The sequence below is a fragment of the Puma concolor genome, chromosome D1 (genome assembly GCF_028749965.1).
Source record: "Puma concolor isolate L17-30 chromosome D1, mPumCon1.1.hap2, whole genome shotgun sequence".
Classification (NCBI taxonomy): Eukaryota; Metazoa; Chordata; class Mammalia; order Carnivora; family Felidae; genus Puma; species Puma concolor.
Genome location: NC_141676.1, coordinates 52,101,518 through 52,124,433, shown reverse-complemented (window position 1 = coordinate 52,124,433; position 22,916 = coordinate 52,101,518). Strand labels below are relative to the sequence as shown.

General features: G+C 38.1%; 2 protein-coding genes across 2 annotated transcripts; both read right to left on the bottom strand.

The window, feature by feature from the left end:
- Nucleotides 1-3,318: 3,318 nt before the first annotated feature.
- On the bottom strand, nucleotides 3,319-4,263 carry LOC112865664 (olfactory receptor 6B9-like). Its single transcript, XM_025928750.1, has one exon. The coding sequence runs from the start codon at nucleotides 4,261-4,263 to the stop codon at nucleotides 3,319-3,321; it is 945 nt and encodes a 314-aa protein (XP_025784535.1).
- An 8,896-nt stretch (nucleotides 4,264-13,159) lies between these two features.
- Nucleotides 13,160-14,824, bottom strand: LOC147576680 (olfactory receptor 226). Its single transcript, XM_086679405.1, has one exon. The coding sequence runs from the start codon at nucleotides 14,438-14,440 to the stop codon at nucleotides 13,457-13,459; it is 984 nt and encodes a 327-aa protein (XP_086535531.1). The 5' UTR covers nucleotides 14,441-14,824; the 3' UTR covers nucleotides 13,160-13,456.
- Between the last annotated feature and the right edge of the window lie 8,092 nt (nucleotides 14,825-22,916).

Sequence of the window (22,916 nt, the reverse complement as noted above, 5' to 3'; positions counted from 1 at the left end):
CATTTCAGTTTGGCAGTGGTATCATGTGAATGGAAGAAAAGTAGAAGGTATTTATGGAGAAATATGTGAAAAATTAAGTGTGGAACAAATGGTTTTGTTCCACAAAACGGGGGCAGTGCATGAGGGAGCGAGAGAATTCCAAGCAGACTTCACACTGACAGTGTAGAGCTTGATGTGGGGCTGGAACCCATGAACCATGAGATCATGACCTGAGCCAAAGCCAGGAGTCAGATGCCTAACCTACTGAGCCACCCAGGCACCCCAATGGTTTAATTCAAGTTCTTTCATATATCATACTTAAGTAGAAAACAATGTTTGCTTATGCGATGCTATTGATTTAAAATCTAAACACATACGAGTTTTTAGACTGGTATGTTTATTCCAAGCATTCCCAATGAGATTTATTTCAACTTGATTAATATTTATCAAGTGCCATATCAGTCAGAATTCCAGCAAGAAACAGAAAGAGATATCTGCTGAAATTTTTGAGTAGAATTAAATGCCATGACTATTCACTGAGGTTGGGCAAGGTGATGACAACCAACAAAGAATGTTGAGTCATGTAAGGATTAGCAGTGCAGAAACCCAGTGGTGGCTGCAGCCTTGGAAGAGGCGCCCTTGTTGCAGGACCTGTAGTTATTACCAGTCACCCACCCAGGGAATCGTCTCTTGCCTGGCATCCTTCAGTTTCCTACTGGTGTCTCATATTGGCCCAACCAAATTAGAAATTGGAGGCCAACAGAGCCAGAATTATACAGTTCATGGAATCAATTCCTCCCACCCCGTGAGACTTGGGGGTTACACAGAGGATTAAAGGGGTGCAAAGACTAGATGACTTGGGAGAGAGGATAGAGAAAAACCAGCACAGTTGCCTACAGTGTCAGGGACTGTGGCTGGCATTGTAGACTCAAGGATGAAAAAGGTTGGTTTCTGCCCTTGAGGAATTCACAATCTAGTGAGGAATCAAATGCAAACTGACATTTATCAATAAGAATGAACAGGTGCTGCAGTTGAGGACTTGTCCCTGCTTCACTCTATCAGTGACTACCATTGACCTGATGGAAGTGATTCGCACTGAAGATCTAGTACTTGCAGAAACTGAAAATGCCTGTATAGAACTTATTATATGCCCATATCTGGATAGTAAGAAAATCCAACAATTGGTTAGATTTGGGTAGTTAAACATGAATCTGTTTCCTCATGTGGCCCTTTTCTTCCTCATGTCACTTGGTGCTAATCATCTTTCAGGTCTTTGAGTGTGCTGTTACTTCTCTTGTACCTTGGCCTTTCCTATCTCTGCAACACTTGACCTTCACTACTGCCCACCATTTTTCATTTGTCTAATTCCTTCAAGTGTTAGCCTAAATGTTACTTCTGTTGAAAAATTTTCTCTGTACTTGCATCACCACACTTATAACACTGAAGATAATCATGCCTTTATCTTACCCACTTGTCTCTGAGCTGTTTGAAGGAAGAATCTATGTCTATTTTTGTTGTTGTTGTTGACCAGTATATCCTCATAGGTCATCACAGTCCAAACAATAGGGGCACAAAAAATAATGAATGAATGAAGTTAAGTAATATAAGACTTATTATATTGTAAGTATTGAGTACTTTAAGGTGACTAATGTGATCAAAATGGATGTTTCATCTTGAGGATCAGTAAAAAACAAAATTGAGTTGGTGTAGGTGGGGAAAAGATCAGATATTATTGAGGTTCATGAGTGCTAGAGTGATTCTAAAATAAAAATAATAAATAGAAAGAGTAGGTCCTATTTAATTCATATTGAGAATTCTTAATTAGTAAAGTAACATTATAAGAGCAATATACATATAAGAAAAACTAACATTCAACAATCAGAAGACCAATTTTGATCCCTACTTAAAATAGGTTAAGATACAGAGAGGCAAGGTAGCCCTTTCTGATTTTTTTTTCATATTTTAGTTTCAGTTTTTTCTCAATTTCAGTCTCAATTCTGTTGAAGTCTCCCTGGTACATTTATTTTTCTAATCAACAGATCCCTCAATGGTGTCTAACAATCTCATGTGTCTTAGAAAAATTTGTATGCACTTTTAAGCTTATTTATGTGTAGGTCATATTTTATAGTGATGTATTGAGGCTTTCAGCTCTAACATACATTGATGTAATGATATTCCATTTGTTTGCTGATAATAGTCATATTACAGTGTGGAAGGCCACAAGAATTCAAGAGCCAGAAGACAGTTTCTCAAGAGACACATATCAACTGCAAAAGTTGTAGTAATACAAATCATTTAATCTGTCATAAAACTATTGATCCCATCCCTATAATGAGAAATGAGCTGTTACAGTCCTAGAAGGAGGCTAAAATTGGAAAAAATTGTGAAATGATAAAAATATTATTAATATGCAATAACAAATAGCATGATCACCACCAATACCACCACCACCACTACCACACTATTATCACTTATCATCACATCTACCTATATCTTACTGATTGGAATTGTATTGCTTGTTCCTTCCAGGCATCAGTGTGTGTTAACTAATGTGCCCCTAGAGCTACTATGACAGACTCTTAGATATAGAGAGAATCTAATATAGTGGATTGTGGAACTAGACTCCATTATCAAATAATGGTTTCTATATTTATTAAATATGCAAGATTGGGAGCACGTGTCAGTTGAGTGTCTGTCATTGGTGGCTCAGTCAGTTGAGTGTCTGACTCTTAATCTCAGTTCAGGTCATGATCTCATACTTTGAGAGATCAAGCCCTGCATCGGGCTCTGTGTTGACAGTGCAGAACCTGCTTGGGATTCTCTCTCTCTCTCTCTCTCTCTCTCTCTCTCAGCCTGTCCCCTGCTCATTTTCCCTCTCTCTCTCTCTCTCTCTCTCTCTCTCTCCCTCTCAAAATAAATAGACTTTAAAAAAAAGTATGCAATGTTGAACAACTTATTTAACCTCTCCGTGTGTGTTTCAGTGTCCTGATCCATAAGATCAGGCAAGTAATCATACTTAACTCATAGAGCTCTTTTAGGAATAAAATGGTTTATTATATGTAAAGTGATAATAACACCAACTTATATGTCAAATAGTTATTACTCTGTCATTTCAAAGTAATTATAAAATATATATACAGTATGTATTAAAATGAATTCAAGATTAAAGCAATATATAATGTGTCTTGTTCCTAGTTTTAATTTTTTTCCTCTCATCCCATGCTGTGATTTCTTTCAGAATGTAGATCTATAGAATAACACTAATAAGCAGAATCATGAAAAGTGTCATAGGAATGATATCCTTGCTGAAACACTGTCTCCTCCTCAAGGCAGCAGGGCTTAGCTAAGCAGGAGGCACTGCACAACCCCCATGGTCTTTTTGACAGCATTTTTTACTTCCTGGTTTCTAAGGCAGTAGATGAAGGGATTTAGCATGGGTGTGAGGACTGCGTACACAGCTGAGATTAGTTTGTTGGAATTAAATGATGCAATAGCTCTGGGCCGAACATACATAAAAATCATGGCTGTATAATAAATTATGACCACAGTGAGGTGGGATGCACAGGTGGAGAAGGCTTTCTTCCTTCCCTGGGTGGAGGGTATCCGCAGAATGGTGGAGACAATGTATACATAGGAAAGGACAGTGGTGATGAGTGGGAAGACAAGAATGACAATAGCCAAAGCAAAGTCCACTAGCTCAGCTGTGGACATGTCTTTGCAAGCCAGCTTAAGGATTGGTGAGATATCACAGAAAAAGTGGTTCATGACATTAGAACCACAAAAGGCAACATGTGAAATGAAATAAACTTTGATGACAGAGACCATGAAACCACTTACATAGGAGAACGCCACCAGCTGTACACAATAACCTGTGGTCATAATGACTGGGTATTGGAGAGGGTGGCAAATGGCCACATAGCGGTCATAGGCCATGGTTGCCAGAAGCACACACTCTGTGCAGGCGAGCGAGATAAAGAAGTAGAGCTGGGTCATGCAACCTGTGAAGGAGATGCGCCGTTTCTGCAAAAGGAATCCATCCAGCATCTTGGGGACTGTGACAGAGACATACCAGACCTCCAGAAAGGACAAGCTACTCAGGAAATAGTACATGGGCTTATGGAGGGAGCCAGTGATCCAAACAGTGAGCATGATGATAAGATTCTCTATTATCACCAGCAAGTAGACCACAAGGAAGAGGAAGAAGAGCAGGACTTGTAGCCATGGGGCAGTGGGGAAGCCCACCAAGATGAATTCACTGACCAGAGTGATGTTTTTCCCCAGCATGACTAAAAGCACTGAGGAGTATTGTAGTCTTGTAACATTACTACAAATAATGGAGATGCTTATGCTATCAGACAAGAGACCAACATGTTAGTAAATCAGACTTTCCTCCAAATGACTCATAAAATAACTTCTTTTAAAACAAAGTCACTTTTAAATGTGCAAGCACACATTTCCATTAAGGCTTTTTGTTGTTTTTTATGAAAGTCTCCCAGAATCAAAATGCACTCCCATCCCTCTCACCTGATTAAATATTTGAATGTCACTATTCATGTCATTCCCAGGTCCTTTGTCAATGAATATAGATGGTCTCTCCTTTGTTCATTCCAGATCTCTGTTTAATTAGGAACTCATTTCACAAAGATTTCTTTCCTGCCTAAAGGAAATGTGAAGTATAATATCATGTCAGAAAAAGTTTCAAAGTTTAGTATTTGGGTGATCCATTGGTCTTTGATCAGCACACTTTCTTCAGAATTTATTTGTGGAAATAGAAAATAGTTCTTGGAAGGTTCTTTAATGACTCTCCAGTTGCTTTCAGATAAAAATGGAAATGTTTTCAATGTCATATATAAGAGGCACTTCATATATTGATCCCTATATATTTCTCTAGCCTCATCTCTTGTGACCCTGTAAATGGTTTCCATGATCCAGACATATTCAAGTAGTTTTTGCTCCCGAAACACATTACAATCAGTCTCATACTTTGCTTACACTTTTCCCTCTTACTATTGTGCCCATCCCCTAATCTTTATCAGCTGATTCAAGATTTAAGATTCCATTTAGGAGACATCTCACCAAAACTCAGTCAAGTGCCTCAAAAGCATTTGCCCCCAGTGCACAACCCCCTCACGCATTGAGTTTTCTCTTCATTACACTGCAGTTTTCCAAAATCCAGGGAGATGTTGGTAAAAGGGGGTAAATTTCCACTTATGAGATGAGTAAGTTCTTGGGATCTGATGTACAGCAAGGTAACTATAGTTAACAATACAGTTTCATATACTTAAAAGTTACTGAGAGTAAATCTTAAGTGTTTCATATAGTTGAAAGTTACTGAGAGTAAATACCACAAAAATGTGGTAATTATGTGATGCGATGAAGATTTTGCCTAACCTTATTGTGATAATCATTTTACAACATATATGAGTATCAAATCCTCACATTCTACACCCTAAACTTACATGGTATATGTCCATTGCATCTCAATAAAATTTGGGAAAAAAGACTCTGGCCTTCATGACTGTGAGCCCAATGCCTAGGACAGTGACTGGAAAACACATGAATATTAAATGAATATAGATTAACAAGTGAATTAATGAATCCCTTGGAGATTTGGGATCCACAGGAAGTAGATCAGGGGCAGAGGAATGTGAATTCAGGGTATGTTGCTGGCAGAAGGCATCTATCTATCTATCTATCTATCTATCTATCTATCTATCTATCTATCAGGATACACATCTTTTGGACATACCCTCGGCTTATATACCCAGGGTACTGTCACAGCAAACATACCCATTAAGTCTGAAAACCAGGGGTATGATCCCTGGTCTCAGGTAACTTGGTAGATTGGGTCTGTAAATATCAGCCATTGCTTCAGGTTCTCCTAGAGGAGTAAGGAGAAGGGAGGCAAGAGGGCATGTGAATAAAATGTAAAGACAGGCAGATCTTGCAAAGCTGGAAGGAAGAATATTGTGAGGTAGCCCAACTATTTTAATCTGCGGTCACAGAATATCGTTTGAAAACACATAAATGAATGTGTCTTTCTATTAAATACCACACTCATCCATAAAGACTGAGGTCAGATCCTGCCTTTTGAACATTGTTTACTCCTTCTGACAAACAAATTTGTCCTCCATACCCTTCTCTTGACACCTAGAGAGTGGGAGGCTGATCAGGGACTCATTGGCCTAGAGATCTTCTGGCCATGGCTCAGGGCAAGGGGCAAAGAACGAGGCACTGAAATACATATTGTGGACACCACTGCCTCCTTTTCATAGCAGCACACATGAGCAGAGCTCAGTACTGCTTGCTGGGTGGAAAAGGATTGTACCTTACCTCCAGGCCTCCAACCAACACTATCACCCCAAAGTAGTTCATTAGAAAGTGGTTTCTAGCCGAGTTTTTTAATGCCTTTGACACAATTCTTTTCCTCGAGAAAAGCAACTAGTTCTGGGAACAGAAAATAGTGAGATCTCCCATGTTCTAGTCTCAGCAGGAAGAATATAGAGACTTTCCTTCAGGATATGTATAACATTCCACATTCCCCGCCATCAGTCACAGAATTTCCCACACATTTACCTTTGCATACTAGTTAAGAGCATTGGCTTCAGAGTCAGAATAAGCTACTAGGTGTGTCATCATGAGCAGAATATTCAACAATTATGGACTTAAAGATCCATTGCTGTAAAGTAGAATAATGTTAATCATGCCTACCGTACTGGTTTGCTGTGAAAATAAATGTGATAATGCACAGAAAGCACTTAACATAGGACTTGGCCCATGGTTTTTCTAAGTGTTAGCTGTTATTATATTATGTCACACTAGACTCATACATGCTACTCACAGGTGTTCATATAAACATATAGATTTCCATTCTCTCTCTTTTGCTCATCTTTTTTTCTGTTGCACTCTGGGGGAATGAGGGAAGCCAAATTTCCCGAACAGGACTATAGCATCTTAGAAGAGCTCTGAGTTACAGATCACTCATGCTTTCTCTCTTATCCTCTCCCTAGCATATTACTCTCATATATTCAAGTATGCCCCTGTTACATCATAATCTCCTCTACTTTGTCTGCCATGGACATTCCTCTCAGCAGGTTCTATTTTGTATCATGGAGAAATGAAGAATTCTTTCTTACTATTTTCCTTGTTTTTTAGAACTGAAAGCACTAAGTTCTGGGGTCTCTATGGTATCTAAGGAAAGAAGTCCTTTCATTGTACTATAGAACTTTTTTCCAGTATTTTATGTGCTTTTTTTCAAGATGCAAGACAGACACTGGCAGACTTCTTCTGGAATAAGAAATATATCTTTTGGGCCTGGTCCAGTACCCGAAAGATCCCACAGCTGCCCACATTTCCCCAACCTTGGGTAAAGAGGTATTGAATCTTCATTTTCCCATTCATTCTCCACAATACCCATTTTCCAATAATGGTGCTTGCAGCCACTCTTCCCAGGTTCCTCCTCATCTTCCTTGGAGCTTTCTTGGATCAAGATTGGATCAACCAACAACACTTTGAATTTTCAACCACTTACCATATTCCACCTTCCTTCTCTTCAAGAGTGGAAAGTTCTGCAGATGTATGCACTAATTATGGAAAAATAGACTGGTTTGCATATTTTTGTACTTCCTAGAGGTCCACATCTGGTCTCTGCTTAAACTGCATGATAGGTATTGCAGCACTAAGACAAGACTGGAGCCGAGGCAGGTGAATATATTTAACACTCACCTGCCTCTTGTCCATGTCTTCTTCCCAGGAGGCTGACTGACAGTCTCTTCTGGCTCTAAGGAAACTCTCTATGTGCTGCTAAGACTACGTCCAGGGAACCTTGATAGAAAAGCCAAATCTCTAATTACCTACTAGTTCCTGTTTATGCCTGGACCAAGTTTATTTATACCTGTGGGTAGAATGTGGCTTTTTTTCTCTTACTACTATATGCAAGTTCATGCAACACTAAGTTATTCAAAAGCCAGGATAAGAAACTTAAGTAGGTTAATAAGGTAACCAATGCATTCATTTGCTCATTGGTTACAGAAATTGCAACTTGCGTTTATTGAGCTCTTATTATATGCAGGGTGCTGTGCTATACATACTTTGGAATAAAAATATATAAGTCATGGTTTCTGCCCTTCAGGAACTTGTAGTATTCCAAGTAAAATAATAATATACACTATAATGAGCATAGGATGTGACATGTACCAAAAGAGAGGCAGAAAGCACCCTAGGAACTCCAATGAGGGAGTAATACTTTCTTTTTTTAAAATATATTTTTATAATGTTTATTTATTTTCGAGAGAGAGAGAGAGAGAACACGAGCAGGAGAGGAACAAAGAGAGAAGGGGACAGAGGATCCAAAGTGGGCTCTGGCTGATAGCAGTGAGTTTGACATGGGGCTCGAACCCACGAACCACAAGATCATGATCTGAGTCAAAGTTTGACACTCAACCAGCTGAACCACCCAGGTGCCCCAGGGATTAATGCTTTCTAATTTAGGGATTTAAGAAAAGGTTCATCAAGAGGTGTCTTTCCAGACTCATACAGAAAGATAGTGTGGAAGTAGTGTGATGGGAAATAATTTTGGCTCAGCAGTCAGAGAAGATCTGATTCCTAATCTAGGAGTCTACTGGTTTTAAGACCTTTTACCTTTTAAAATTGTCTTTTATTCCTTAGTTTATTCACTCATAAAATGGGATAACAATAATTCATTTGTTAACATCATATCATTAATGTTAGTTTCAAAAATAACATGTATGTGAAAGCAATTCTAAAACAGCTTTGTGATAACTATACAAATGTAAATATTGCCTGTGTTGGAATGTGAGCCACAGCCATGATTTGATCAGAAGAAATGAGGGGAGAGGGCTTTCAGTGTACAGAAACCAGCACAGGAAAGAATATAGTGAGAAGCGAGATGGTGGAATAATGAGGTCTCTGCAGTGAGGAGAGGTCACAGCCACCACCTTGGTCTCTAGGAAGAACTCAGTCATTTGATGAACGTTTGTGAAGCACGCACTGTGTGCTAAGAGCAGTGTGAAATGACACCTGCTGTCTGTCAGGTTATTCACAGCCAAGTTAGCCCACAGTCTCTGCTATTAATTGTGTGTCAGTAGCCCTGAAATTAAGAATCAAGGGCTGAAAGTTTTGTTAGAATGAAGGCCCAGGAAATATACTTGTATCCCTTTGAGTAACCAAAGGTAGATGAAGGGAATGATACAGGGGCCTAAAAATATGAAAAATCCTAGAGAAACTTTAGATCCTACAAAGGATCTAAAGGTCTATATGTGACTAATTAGAATCTGATGGAGAAGGATGGGCCTAGCTCTTTTCTCACGCTCCCATATTCTTTGTCTAAAGGCATATGGTGAGTTGGCACTAATTCTGGGAAGGCTGGGACCACTGGGTCGTCATGAAATGAGACTATGGAATATGAAAATCAGGGAGGGTAATTATCCCCTGAGGAAAATGGCAACACCTATGCTATAAGCCTTCTCTTCTCTGCAGTGCATGGAACTGTCCGCTCATGCTTGCCTGCACGACATGATGCTATGTGAAAGAGCTGGCACGGTTTTGTTAGAGTTGTTAAATGTGAAGCAAAAAATATTTGTCAAAAATACTTTAGCTCTCTCTTATGAATTAGCAAAATAAAACAGCATCAAGGCATGAATTTCATGAGAATTAAAAATCCAGGAAAATTTGAAAAAGAGGTTTTCAGCATAGCACATAAAAGCCAAATATTTGCTGTACGTATCACCATAAGCAAACAGGGTCGGCTTACTACTATTATTATGAAGTCACTGAAATCAGAATTACGAAATAATTTGGTATAAAAAATAATAATTTATTTTATTTTCTAAATAACTTAATTTTGGGTTTAATATTATTTTAGAGAAAAGTTTCAAAGATAGTAAAAAGAGTTCTCATATTTCCCTCCCCTACTTTGTTTCCCCTAATATCATCACCTTACATTTCACTGTACACTTGTAAAAGTAAGAAACTAAAACTACTACATTGTTGTTAACTAAACTCCAGGTTTTATTCAGAATTTACCAGCTTTTCCTTATCCATTTAATGTCACAGGATCCAATCTAAAATATCACACTCCACTTAAGTATTCTGTTTCTTAAGTCCCCTCTATCTGATAGTTTCTCAGTCCTATACTTCCTAACTATAAGGGCTGTTTAAGCAAAATAGGGTTTCCAGTACTGTAGAAGAACTGTTATTTCTCAAATGCTCTTTTCCAAACGGTTTTTAGATATTTTCTGACTCTGTTCAATGTGAAATGTTAGCAAATTATAAAAGAATTGGATTATAAAGTTCAAGCAAAAAAAATACAATCTAACATTCATTTTCACAAGATTGTAATGGGTAAGATATTAAAATAAAAACCAAAAGAAAAAAAAAGGAAAACAAAACATACTGTGAAGAAACTTGAAAGGCAGACTAAGTGGAGTTTATCAAAGTTGATGGGAACAAGTTAGGTATTTTTGAGCATGGAACCCTCTATGTTGATCCTCACTTGTTCTATAGATGTGAGTTACCTCTGGCCACTCTGAGTATCTCTCCTACCTGAAAGATCCAGTCTGGATCCAGTACTCCTAGAAGGAGACTGGAGACTCCCCCAGACACTGCCCTGCAAAAGGGAATTTAAAAAAGTCACAGTATCTATGCAATATTTTTAAAGAATGGCAGCCTATAAAGATGGTTTGAAACAAACAGGATCAAATGTAACAGGAATAAAATAAAATTCTCTATCTAGGTTGGGGGCAAAATTAATTAATCAATGGAGGATGAGGAATACTTCATCTGACAGTTAATAGTTCACTTGAAAAATCTTAGGTTTTGTGCCATCAAATTCAGTATGAGCCATGAGAATCACATGACTTTGAAAATGCAGTCCAAGTCAAAAGAGAAGTTTTGATCTTGCCATAGTTCACATGGACTCAAGCATCTTTTCATTCATTGTTAGTGAAAGATGAATATATGCAGGAAATGTGCTAGACACTTTTCCTATACCTGAAGTATCTGGTTTTAAATTCAGAATTAGAGGAATTTTTTAAAACTTGAGAAAATAATGCATTTTACTGTAAAAAGCTTGGAAAATAAAGAAAAGCACAATGAAGGAAATCAACATCATGTTTTTACTTCCTATTAACTGGAGTTAACCTATAAGGAGGTTCATATAATAGCTACAACAGTGATGTCCAGAGACTGACACTCCAGTCTCAGATTTGTAAACCCATTTCAGAAATTTATTCTTGGAGACAGTTAAGAGATAGGATTTTGATGAATTTTCATCTAGTCATTATAACTGTAAGTTATAATAGATTGTAATAACACAATAAAATATAAAAACAAATTATAATAATAAAATACTTATAAGGTTATGTAACTTTTGGCACCAAAAGATACATATACTAGAATTTTTAATAGGTAGCAACTAGCAAATAATGCTCGATTTCCTTGCTAGTAGCCTTTCAGACTTTATTAAACTGCAGAAAACTATGGAAAGACAGGCAGCAACCCCAGAAGGTTCCCACATCAGAGAAGCTTCATGTAGGCTGTTGTCTTCAGTGTTCTGATTCTTAGGTCATTGTAAGTTTCTAAACACCATGCTGAGATACCCTGTATCCATCTGTCTGCCCAGATGAATAAAGCTGTGTATTTTATTGGGTAAGAAATGCTTGTTTAAATCAATATGTTGGTAACAATACCTTTGGCACAGAAGGCAGTTTATAAGAGTAATGGCTAAATTGCACGGTTATAGCTAACATCTCAGTTAATTTCCTTCTAGCCTAATTTATTTTTTTTTAATTTTTTTTAACGTTTTATTTATTTTTGAGACAGAGACAGAGCATGAACAGGGGAGGGGCAGAGAGAGAGGGAGACACAGAATCAGAAGCAGCCTTCTAGCCTAATTTAAACAAACAAATAAATAAAACTGGTAATTTTTCTTTTTTTGAGATGGTCAGATTTTAGATGTATTTTTGCAGGTAGAACCAGGGTCTGCTTCAGGGTATAACATCTGTGCTATCTCACAGTATTCTTTGCTCAGAAAAGCCTATACTTGGTTTCATGCTGAGCAGTCATGATCTTTTTTAAAATTAATTTTTAAAATTTGAGTACAGCAGGCACACAATGGTACATTAGTTTCAGATGTACACAGTAATTCAACTTCTCTATATGTTATGCTACACTTACCACAAGTGTAGCTACCATTTGTCTCACTACGTCACTATTACAATATCATTGACTATATTCCCTATCCTGTGCTTTTTATTCCTGTGACTTATGGAAAGCCTGTATCTTCCACTCCTCTTCACCCATTTTGCCCATCCCATACCTTCCTCCCTTCTGGCAACCGTTAGTTTGTTCTGTGTGTTAATGGGTCTGATCTTGCTTTTTGTTTGTTTATTCATTTGTTCTTTTAGATTCCACATATGAGTGAAATCATATGGTATTAGTCTTACTTAATCTGACTTATTTCACTTAGAGTAATGAATGCCCTTGAGGTCCATCCATATTGTTGCAAATGACACATCTTATCCTCTTTTAAGGCTGAGTAATATTTCAGTGTGTGTGTGTGTGTGTGTGTGTGTGTGTGTAAATCTATATCACATTTTCCTTTTCCATTTGTAAGCCTAATACTTTTGATGCTGTTACATAGCCTAATATTTTGATTTATTATACTGAGAATATTTCTCTGTCATTAGCTGTATGTAGATCATGGGATTTTAAGATATACATAGTATTCCACTTAATGTATGAGTATAAGCTTATAGTAAATTAGTAAAACAGATTTATTAAATAAGTGCACTTAGTCACTAGCTTGGTGTGTGCACTGACCTAGGTAAATCAGGAAATGGATATAGAAATACCTGGAGTCCCCTAGGTGACATGTTGCTAACACAAAACTTCTCAGTTTCCTATCTGCTTGCCTTGTAATTCATACTAAAATAATCACCTGGACCTCTGCTACCTCATAAGCTATCGTCAGTGGTTTGCAACTAGAAGAGATTAACCAGAAGTCTCCTAATTCTATTCAATAATGAAGTCTGTGCTTCCTTGAATGGCTTCCTCCTTCTGCTTTCCTTCTCTACATGACCTTCAGCCACAGAACTAAGACAAAGAGCCTACCCAGGAAAGGCCATTTAGAGAGATATTAGTTCTGCATTTGTTTGCTTATTTAAATATTGAAGTGCAGTCAGTCTTCTGCTCAGAGCCAATCCTTCTCATCCCATCAGGATGCATGATTCATGAACCTGTTCTATGTAAATTACAATAGAGTAGATAACATGGAACATTCTAACATGTATTTACAGTGCTGTCCTGCAGAAATCCAGCTGCCAGCTTGCAATCCATCCCTCTTCTTCCTTCTGGATTAGTTCCATGGTGGTGTTTTTGAGCCCTAGTCCCTAATTTAGGGCATAAGAACTCCTCTGGACTTCATAGAAGATATAGATGCCAAGTTTAAGAGCATTTTCTACCCATCTTTGCTTGCTTTCCTGCGCTTAGAATCCTGGCCCTGGTATAGGTGTAGCGTATGGCGTAGGGCTCTCTTGACCTCTTGATTGCGTAAGCAGTAAATGATGGGGTTGAGCAAAGGTACAATGACAGCATAGAGTACAGAAACCAGCTTGTTGGTGTCAAAAGCTGAGAGTGCCTTTGGCCGGGCGTAGATGAAGATACTGGCTGCATAGAAGATGATCACAACAGTAAGGTGAGAGGCACAGGTGGAAAAGGCTTTATGGCGCCCAGCAGCCGAGGGAATTCGTACCACAGCACCAGTGATGGCCATATAGGAGGCCCCAGTGACAGAGAGTGGCCCCAGCAGGATAAAAATGGCCAGAACAAAGTCTGTAAGCTCTGCTGTTGACATATCAGTACATGAAAGATTGAGTAATGGGGAGACATCACAGAAAAAGTGGTTGATGATGTTGGGTCCACAGTAGGAGAGGTGAGAAATGAGAAAAACTTTGACCGTGGAGATACCAAAACCTCCAGCCCAGGAGCCAGCAGCAAGCTGCACACACTGCTGACCGCTGACAATGACAGCATAGTGGAGAGGATGGCAGATGGCCACATAGCGATCATAGGCCATAACAGCAAGAAGGACACATTCAGTGCAGCCCAGTCCCAGGAAAAAATAGAGCTGTGTCATGCACCCCTCAAAGGAGATTAGCTGTCCCTGGCTCTGTTTGGACCCAGCAAATCCAGCTAACATCTTGGGAATAGTGACAGTAACATACCAGATCTCCAAGAAGGACATATTAGCCAGAAAGAAGTACATGGGTTTGTGAAGGGTGGGGTGGTTTCTAATTGCCATAATGATGAGTGTGTTTTCAGTCAGCACCAACACATAGGCCAGCAGAGAAAGGGCAAATAAAAGTGCCCGCAGTGGCGCAGGAGCCGGGAAGCCCAGCAACACAAACTCACTTACCTTCCCACTCTGATTCCTCTGCTCCATAATGTCAGTCTTGCCCACTGATCTTTAGGAGAGAGAACAGAGGGCCTTCAGGAGGCAGCAACAAGAACCCAGGCTTTCTTGTGGTGGGTTTATATTGACAGAATGTTTGTATGCGTGTGATTCATCACCAAACTGAGGACGTCACTTTCTGCTGTAATCTGGAAATGAGCTAAGACAAAAGTAAACAAAAATGAGCTACTTCATACTGGGAATAGGGTCAGAGTCTGTTCTGGCCCTTGGAGAAGAATATACTGATAAATACTTGTAAAAGTGACACTAGTTGGTTACTGAAGAATATAGATAAAAACCAAATAGAGTAGTAAGAGAGTCTAGGCTGCCCTAAAGTGAGAGTTTGTGAGCTAGATTGTGACTCTGTTTTGAGGAAATAAGTTACACAATGGAGGAATAACAGTACTAAACATGTAAAACATTTGAGTATTTGCTATGCATTAATTGTATGGACTTTGTTTTAAAATATTTGCAGATGTTAATTCACTTAATCTTCAGAAGAATGCTATGAGTTAGTATGATTTTAACGCCACTTAACATCTAAGAAAACCGAGGCATAAAGAGATTAAGTAACATATTCCAGATCACACAGATAGTAAGAGATGGAACCAGGAAGTCAGGACCTCAGAGCTTCGAAAATGTTCGGGCAACACAAAGGAGGGACTATAAGATCCGTCCTGGATTTATATCCAGGGGAGAGGATCTTTGGGGCTCAGCTACAGAAGCAACTCCATACTACAAGAAAGAAGGAACATTGTAGAACCCAAGAAGTCACAGCATCTCTGGATTGAAACTTCTACAAAACCTGCCCTTAGAGGAGGACTTGGGATGCACCTTGAAATTATATTAGGAAGGTATTCTGGATGGTAGAAATACTGAGAATCCCATCAGTTCTGAAAGTTGTGCTCTCTTGGAATGAGAGTAGCCCCCTTCTAGAGTATTGTCAAAAATTAAACTGAGGCATATTGAAAGTTTCAAGGGTTTATGTGAGAAACATTGATTTAAATTGGGCAGCACCAAACGGAAAGCAGTAAACTGTGCTCTATTGACAGAAGCTAATGGAAAGACTTTTATAGAGCAGACTCAGAAGAAAGGCAAGAGCATTATTTCATTAGCTACATTTAAGTGGTTTCTTACTTGGGAAAGTTTCCTTGGCTGTTTGTGATTGGTTGTTCTTAAATTTTATTTTCTTGGATATGAACACATTTACAATTGACTCTAGCTTAAGTTTTGGTTTGCTTAGTAAGTAGGCAACCAAGGCGTGAGAGCCATCTCAGTCTAATGGCCTCTTTGTTTAATTATTTTGCCAGTAACAAGACCAATAAAAAAGCATACATTCAGTAGAGTACTCTCTTTGTTTACTTTGGTATCAAAAATAAAATTTGCCCTTTCAAAATTTCAAGCCTCTTCTGGATTTGATGTGCAACAGAAGCAGACATAGTCACATGGGGTTATTGTCACCCTACTGTCTCGACATGGTCATACATTGGAAGGGAGTACAGAGATTAGAAAGGAGAATAGGAGAGAGTCAGCTAAACATCAGGGTGCTATTTCTCCCAAGGAGTTTCCTTACTTTTTAGTTTCAAGCTCGTTCCTCTGAGGACAGTATCAAACTTCATATATCAAACTTCAACCTGCTAATGACTTTTTTCTAGCTTTGTTGAGAGATAATTGACATAGAACATTGTGTAAGCTTAAGGTATACTATGTGACAATTTGATACAGGTATATATTGTGAAATATTTACCACAATAAAGTTAGTTAACACAACCTTTACCTCATACAGACTAAAAGTTTTAGTACATAAAAGGCAAACAAGAGACTTACTAAGTCTTTAAGTGGTTTACAGTCTAGTGGTGGGGACATATCTTCCTCTTCTCATTCTTGAAAATTTAAACTGCTATGCCTACCATTATACCAGGTACCAGCTTCATAAAAGGGAACCTAAAAATTACAATTGTAATTGTACAATTACAATTACATTCATATCCTTACCCTTGATCCTTTCTCCTCAATACCTGCCTGATATACTATTTGTTGTGCATTTAACCCTCTTGGCCTCAGATCTTCCCGCTTATCCTTTAATCTTCTCTATCCTCATATTTGATGCTCTGCACGCTAAAAACAAAAAGTCAGCCTCTCACATGTGGGCTCCTAATTGGTCTCACTGCCTGTAATCTTTCCCTGAAGCTCAAATCTGACCATTTCATTTCCCTACTTAAAATTCTTTCATAGTATCCCACTGCCTACACAATAATTATTATTCAAGCTATTTAACAAGGCACATAAGTACCTCATGATATGCACTTCTATTACCAAAACCGTATCTCTTGTCACAGACTACATTGTATTTTATACCTTGCAGCTCTTGGTATACCATATGATTATCACATCTGGGGGGAGGGTGGGCAGTGCCTGGGTAGCTCAGTAAATTAAGTGTCCGACTTTGGCTCAGGTCATGATCTCACAGCTTGTGAGTTCTGAGCCCTGGGTCAGGCTCTATGCTGACAGCTTAGAGCCTGGAGTCTGCTTCAGATTCTGTGTCTCCATCTCTCTCTACCCCTCCCCGACTCACACTCTGTCTCTCTTTATCCAATATAAATAAACACTAAAAAATTTTTACAGCATGCTTATCACCTCTGTACCTTTGCTTGTGCTGCAATCTGCATAAGGGTGGCCAGCTCCGAATTAACCTTCAAATCTTGGCTTTTGTGGCATCTCCACATAGAGGCATTAATTGTCCTTCTTTCTTTCTTTCACCTAACACTTGTTTGGTGAGGTTCCTCTCATTACTGTTCCCATTAGAGCCTGTGAAAGCCTAGCAATTATTTCACTAGCTATATCACTGCTGCTATTATGCAGGTGGATATACAGGAAGAACTTTATGCCAAAGTGCCTCAGATGTCCTTAATGGTATAGCAATGAGTGGACATAATTCTCTTAGTGTCACATGGGTCCCTCAAATACAAAATGTCTAGAAAAATATTTCCTAAGCCTGTTATTCCTTTATCACAGTCAATAACATTAGTTTCCATGCAGTCACCTATACCAGAGATCTGAAAGTCTCCTACATATTTATTCTCCCCATCCCAAACCCACATCTCACTCACAACTAATCTAAGTTATATCTTAACTTCTTCTTTAATTATCTCTCATGTCTGTCCTTCTCTCCTGTCCTATTTCTACTGCCTTCCCCCCAGTCGCTTATGCCCATCAGGTCCTTGTTATTTCTCAGTTTAGCTATGTCAGTATCTTATTACCTGATCTTTCTTCCTCTGGTCTCAACCCTCATAAATCTAAATGTCATTTGTTTCTAGAGTGAGATTTTATGTAGAAGTATGACCATATCACTGGCCCCAAGTGCATCCAATTTGGGGAAAATACATAAAAAATAAGCCCCAAATATATTTCTTTTAACTGTCCTACAATAATCCAGTCATTGCCCACTATTTCCCTGTTTCTAAGTGTGACATGTTGTTCTCTAACTCTGGAATTTGCACATACTCTTCTTTCCATCAAAAATACCTATCCCTAATCCTAGAAATTATTGGTTATCCCTCATGTTTCAGTTTGTTAGTTACCATGTTCCAAAACTACCCATATTTCTAGACATAGATTATTTACTGATATATCTGTCTCTCCTTTTGACAATAGCTCCTATTATAAGCTCGGCTTTAGTAAAGGTATTATGGCTATTAGTAAAGGTAAATGGTTGTATGGATGGATGGGAAAATGGAGAAAGGTATGATACAGGCAGAACTGATGAATTGCAGATCATAGGAATGGGCTGTAAAGAAGGCATGATGTAAAAAGGAGTTGTTTGGAAATGATCAGGAGTAGAGAATTTAAATGGATTACCAGAAAACTTGACAGAATTGGAATAATATGTAAGGAAAACAAACATCAAATGTAGAAGAATGAGTAGACCTGCAGGAACCAGATAAAACATAAGAAAGTTAGATTATGTGCAAAGAGGTTAGAATTTCTGTAGATAATATAGAGCATATTTGGGTAGGATAAATTTGCTATATAGACAAAAGATCCAATGAAAGAAGATAAGGCAAAGATATCTATAATATAGAAAGAATTGACTATGAATGGAAGATTATAAAAGCTTTAGGGAGGCCAGGCAGATTGCAAATAAATAAAGAATCCAGCTATGAGTGGAAAAGATGTAGAAAGCAATATCAGTCTGAGGATTAGGATGGACCAGATGTGGAAAATACTGATAGGAGTTTGGGTTTTATTAGGCGTAGACAGTAGCAGGAAGAGAAATGTATTAGACAGAAAGAAAACATGGGGAAACTGACCACTTGAAGAGGCATGAAGCAGATAATAGAATACACTCACTTTATTTGGATGTCTTTCCCTCAGAGTCCTCCTAAGATGACCAGGCTGGTTAGGAAAGGACTTAGGGAATGTGTATAAAAAAATGTGATGCATCAGGACAAAGAAAGATAGTGTAGAGACTCCATCTTCTCTTCCTCCCATGATCAGAGAACACTGCCAAATCAGGAAAGGTGCTTTTATCTTGCACCTCCCTCCTATGGTCCCCTTTTGCCCTACTCCTTCTGATGCCTTGGGATGGCTTTGATGCAGGAGCCCAAGAGACCAAAACAAACAAACAAACAAAAAAAGATTGGGACAGATGAAAAATATATGTTTGGGAAAGTTAGGAAAAAGAAGTTTATCAGGAAAGTTCCAGGAAGAAGTGGTCACAATAAATACCCTGCAACCTCATAGTTTCTCCCCTTGCCTCCCGCTTGTCAGTCTCCACTCCTATCATGCCACGTTCCTGTTCAAAGGAAACGCTTTAGCTTTGGGCCAAGTCAGTCTGGCTTTATATCCTAGCTCAGTTATGAAATCTTGGGCAGTTTATTTAACATCTTTGAGCCTTAGATTCTTAATCTGTAAAATGGAATTTACCTCACAGAGTTGCTGAGAGAAGTAAATGTTATGAGATGTATCAAGTGCATAGAACATGATAGGGACTCAACAATGCCAGATTGTTTCTTCCTTTATCTCCTGATACCATGTAGGTCACATTTCTTAATTCCCTGACATCATAGGAGCACCGAGTTGAGAGTTAGGGTTTTTGGCTTTTAGTTTCATGTCTGTAGCTGATATTCTGTTTAATCTAGGGTGTGTTAAAGATCAGTTTATTAGGGCCCAAACTTAGGGGAAAATGCTCAGTTTCCAAAGCTGTTTGGATTTTGTAATTGCAGATAAGGGCTTATAGAATCTATATCTATTCAAATAATGAAAGCCATAAGATTCTCTTAAAGGCAGAGAACAAACTGAGGGTTGCTGGAGGGGGCAGGGTGAGGGGATGGGTTAAATGGGTGATGGGCATTAAGGAAGGCACTTTTGGGGATGAGCACTGGGTGTCATGTTTAAGAGATGAATCACTGGGTTCTACTCCTGAATCCAAGACTACATTGTATATTAACTAACTTGAATTTAAATTTAAAAAATAAAAACAAATAAAAACATGCATATACCAAAAGGGGAAATACTAGATATGTTCTTATTAAAACAAGATGGCAAAAATATTCTTCATACCTGTTATTTCATTGTGCTTTGGCAGTTTCTGTCAATACAGTACAACATGACAGAAATGAACAATACATATTTAAAAGACAGATGCAAAAATATTTGCATATATGATTAAGCTCATGAAAACTAAAAGTACTAAACTAAAAACTGTTAGATAGTTGTAAGAAATACTACCTAAAGATTCCATGTACCCTTTGCCCAGTTTCTCAAATGTAACACGTTACAAACTATAGTACATTAACAGGTTATTGACATGGATGCAGGCAGGATACAGAATAACTTCATGACGAGGATTCTCATGTTGCCCTTTTATCAGCAAACGCATTTCTCTCTTGCCCTTATCTTTTCCTTAAGTTCTGGCAGCCACTATATTTTCTGCATTTCTGTAATTTCTCATTTCATAAATGCATTGTTACTGGAATCATTAGAAATTGGCTTTTTTTCACTGAGGCTCATCCAGGTTATTCTGTGTATCAATTGCTCCAACTTCTGTTTTTTATTGCTGAGCAGTATTCCATGCCATGGATGTTCCTCTGTTTGTTTAAGCATACACCAGTAGAAGGACATTTGTGCTGTTTCCAGTTTATGAATAAAGCTGCTATAAACATGTGTACGTAAGTATTCATGTCCTAAGGATAAAAGCACAGAAGTGCAATTGCTGAGTCATATGTTAATTTCGTGTTTCGTTTTTTAAGAAGCTACAGACTGTTTTCTAGAGTGGATATATCATTTTACTTCACCACCAGAAATGTCTGAGTGGCAGTTTCTCTGCGTCCTTGCCATTATTTGGCATTGCCACTGTTTTTCATTTAGTGTTTTTGATAGGTGTATAGTGATATAATTGTGATAAGATTTGAATTTCTATAATGGTTAAAGAAATTAACCATCTTTTCATATGTGTATTTGCTGCCAGTATTTGCCTCAATGAAATGTCTCTTTGTGTCTTTTGCCCATTTTCTACTTGGATTGTTACAGCTTTTTTTCAGTATAGAATTTAATGATTCACCACTTACATGTAACACCCAGTGCTCATTCAACAACTTCCCTCCTTAATATCCACCATCCATTTAGCCCATTCGCTGCCCACCCTCAATGTCTTCTCTGTGGTAAAGAGTCTCTTATGGTTTGCCTCCTTATCTTTTTCCCCTTTCCCCTATGTTTATCTGTGTTGTTTCTTAAAGTCCACATATGAGTGGAATCATATGGAATTTGTCTTTCTCTGACTGACTTGTTTCCCTTAGCATAATACATTCTAGTCCATCCACATCACTGCAAACGGCAATATTTTATTTTTTTGACAACTGAGTAATATTTCATTATGTGTATATACCATCTTCTTTATCCTGTCATCACTCGATGGGTATTTGGGCTCTTCCAATAATTTGGCTAATGTTGATAGTGCAGCTATAAACTGGGCCTCTTAACAGTATTTCACAGAGAAAACCTTTTAATTTTGATGAAGTCTGATTTTTTAAATTTAAATTCAAGTTAGTTAGCATATAGTGTAGTGTTGGTTTCAAGAACAGAATTTAGTGATTCATCACTTACATATAACTCCCAGTGCTCATTCCAACAGGTGCTCACTTTAATGCCCATCACCCATTTAGCCCATCCTGCCACCTACTTCCCCTGCAGTCCTCAGTTTCTTCTCTGTATTTAAGAGTCTCTTATGGTTTGCCTCCCTTTCTGTTTTTATCTTATTTTATTTTCATTCCTTTCCTCTATGTTCATCTGTTTTGTTTCTTAAATTCCACATATGAGTGAAATCATATGATATTTGTGTCTTTCTCTGATTTATTTCTCTTAGCATAATACACTCTAGTTCCATTCATGGTGTTGCAAATGGCATGATTTCATTCCTTTTAATCATGGAGTAATATTTCATTGTGTATATATACCACCTCTTCTTTATCCATTCGTCAGTCCATGGACATGTGGGCTCTTTCCATAATTTGGCTATTGTTGATAGTGCTGCTATAAACATTGGGATGCCTGTGCCCCTTCAATCAGCATTTTATATCCTTTGGATAAATACCTAGTAGTGCAATTGCTGGATCATAGGATAACTCTATTTTTAATTTTTTGAAAAACCTCCATACTGTTTTCTAGAGTGGCTGTACCGGTTTGCATTCCCACCAGCAGTGCAAAAGGGCTCCCCTTTCTCTGCATCCTTGACAACATCTGTTGTTCATTTTAGCCATTCTGACGGGTGTGAGTTGGTATCTCATCTTGATTTTCATTTGTATTTCCCTGATGATGAGTCATGTTGAGCATCTTTTCATGTGTCTGTTGGCATCTGGATGTCTTTTTTGGAAAAGTGTCTATTCATGTCTTTTGCCCATTTCTTCACTGGATTATTTGTTTTTTGGGTGTTGAGTTTGATAAGATCTTTATGTATTTTGGATACTAACCCTTATCCAAAATGTCATTTACAAGTATCTTCTTCCATTACGGTTGCCGTTTAGTTTTGTTGACTGTGTCCTTTGTCGTGCATAAGGAATTTTTATCTTGATGAGGTCACAGTAGTTCATATTTGCTTTTGTTTCTCTTGCCTCTGGAGATGTGTCAAGTAAGAGGTTGATGCAACCAAGGTCAAAGAGGTTGCTGCCTATTTTCTCTTCTATGATTTTGATGTTTTCCTGTCTTACATTTAAGTCTTTTATCCATTTTGAATTTAATTTTGTGTGTGGTATAAGAAAGTGGCTCAGTTTCGTTCTTCTGCATGTCGCTGTCCAGTTTTCTCAACACCATTTCTTGAGACTGTCTTTTCTCCATTGGATATTCCTTCTTGCTGTGTCAAAGATTAGTGGCCAAACATTTGTGGGTCCATTTGTGGGTTCTCTATTCTGTTCCATTGATCTATGTGTTTGTTTTTCTGCCAATACCATACTGTCTTGATGATTACAGCTTT

Coding starts and splice junctions, on each gene's coding strand:
- LOC112865664 (XM_025928750.1), bottom strand. CDS start 4,263: ATGCTGGGGAAAAACATCACTCTGGTCAGTGAATTCATCTTGGTGGGC.
- LOC147576680 (XM_086679405.1), bottom strand. CDS start 14,440: ATGGAGCAGAGGAATCAGAGTGGGAAGGTAAGTGAGTTTGTGTTGCTG.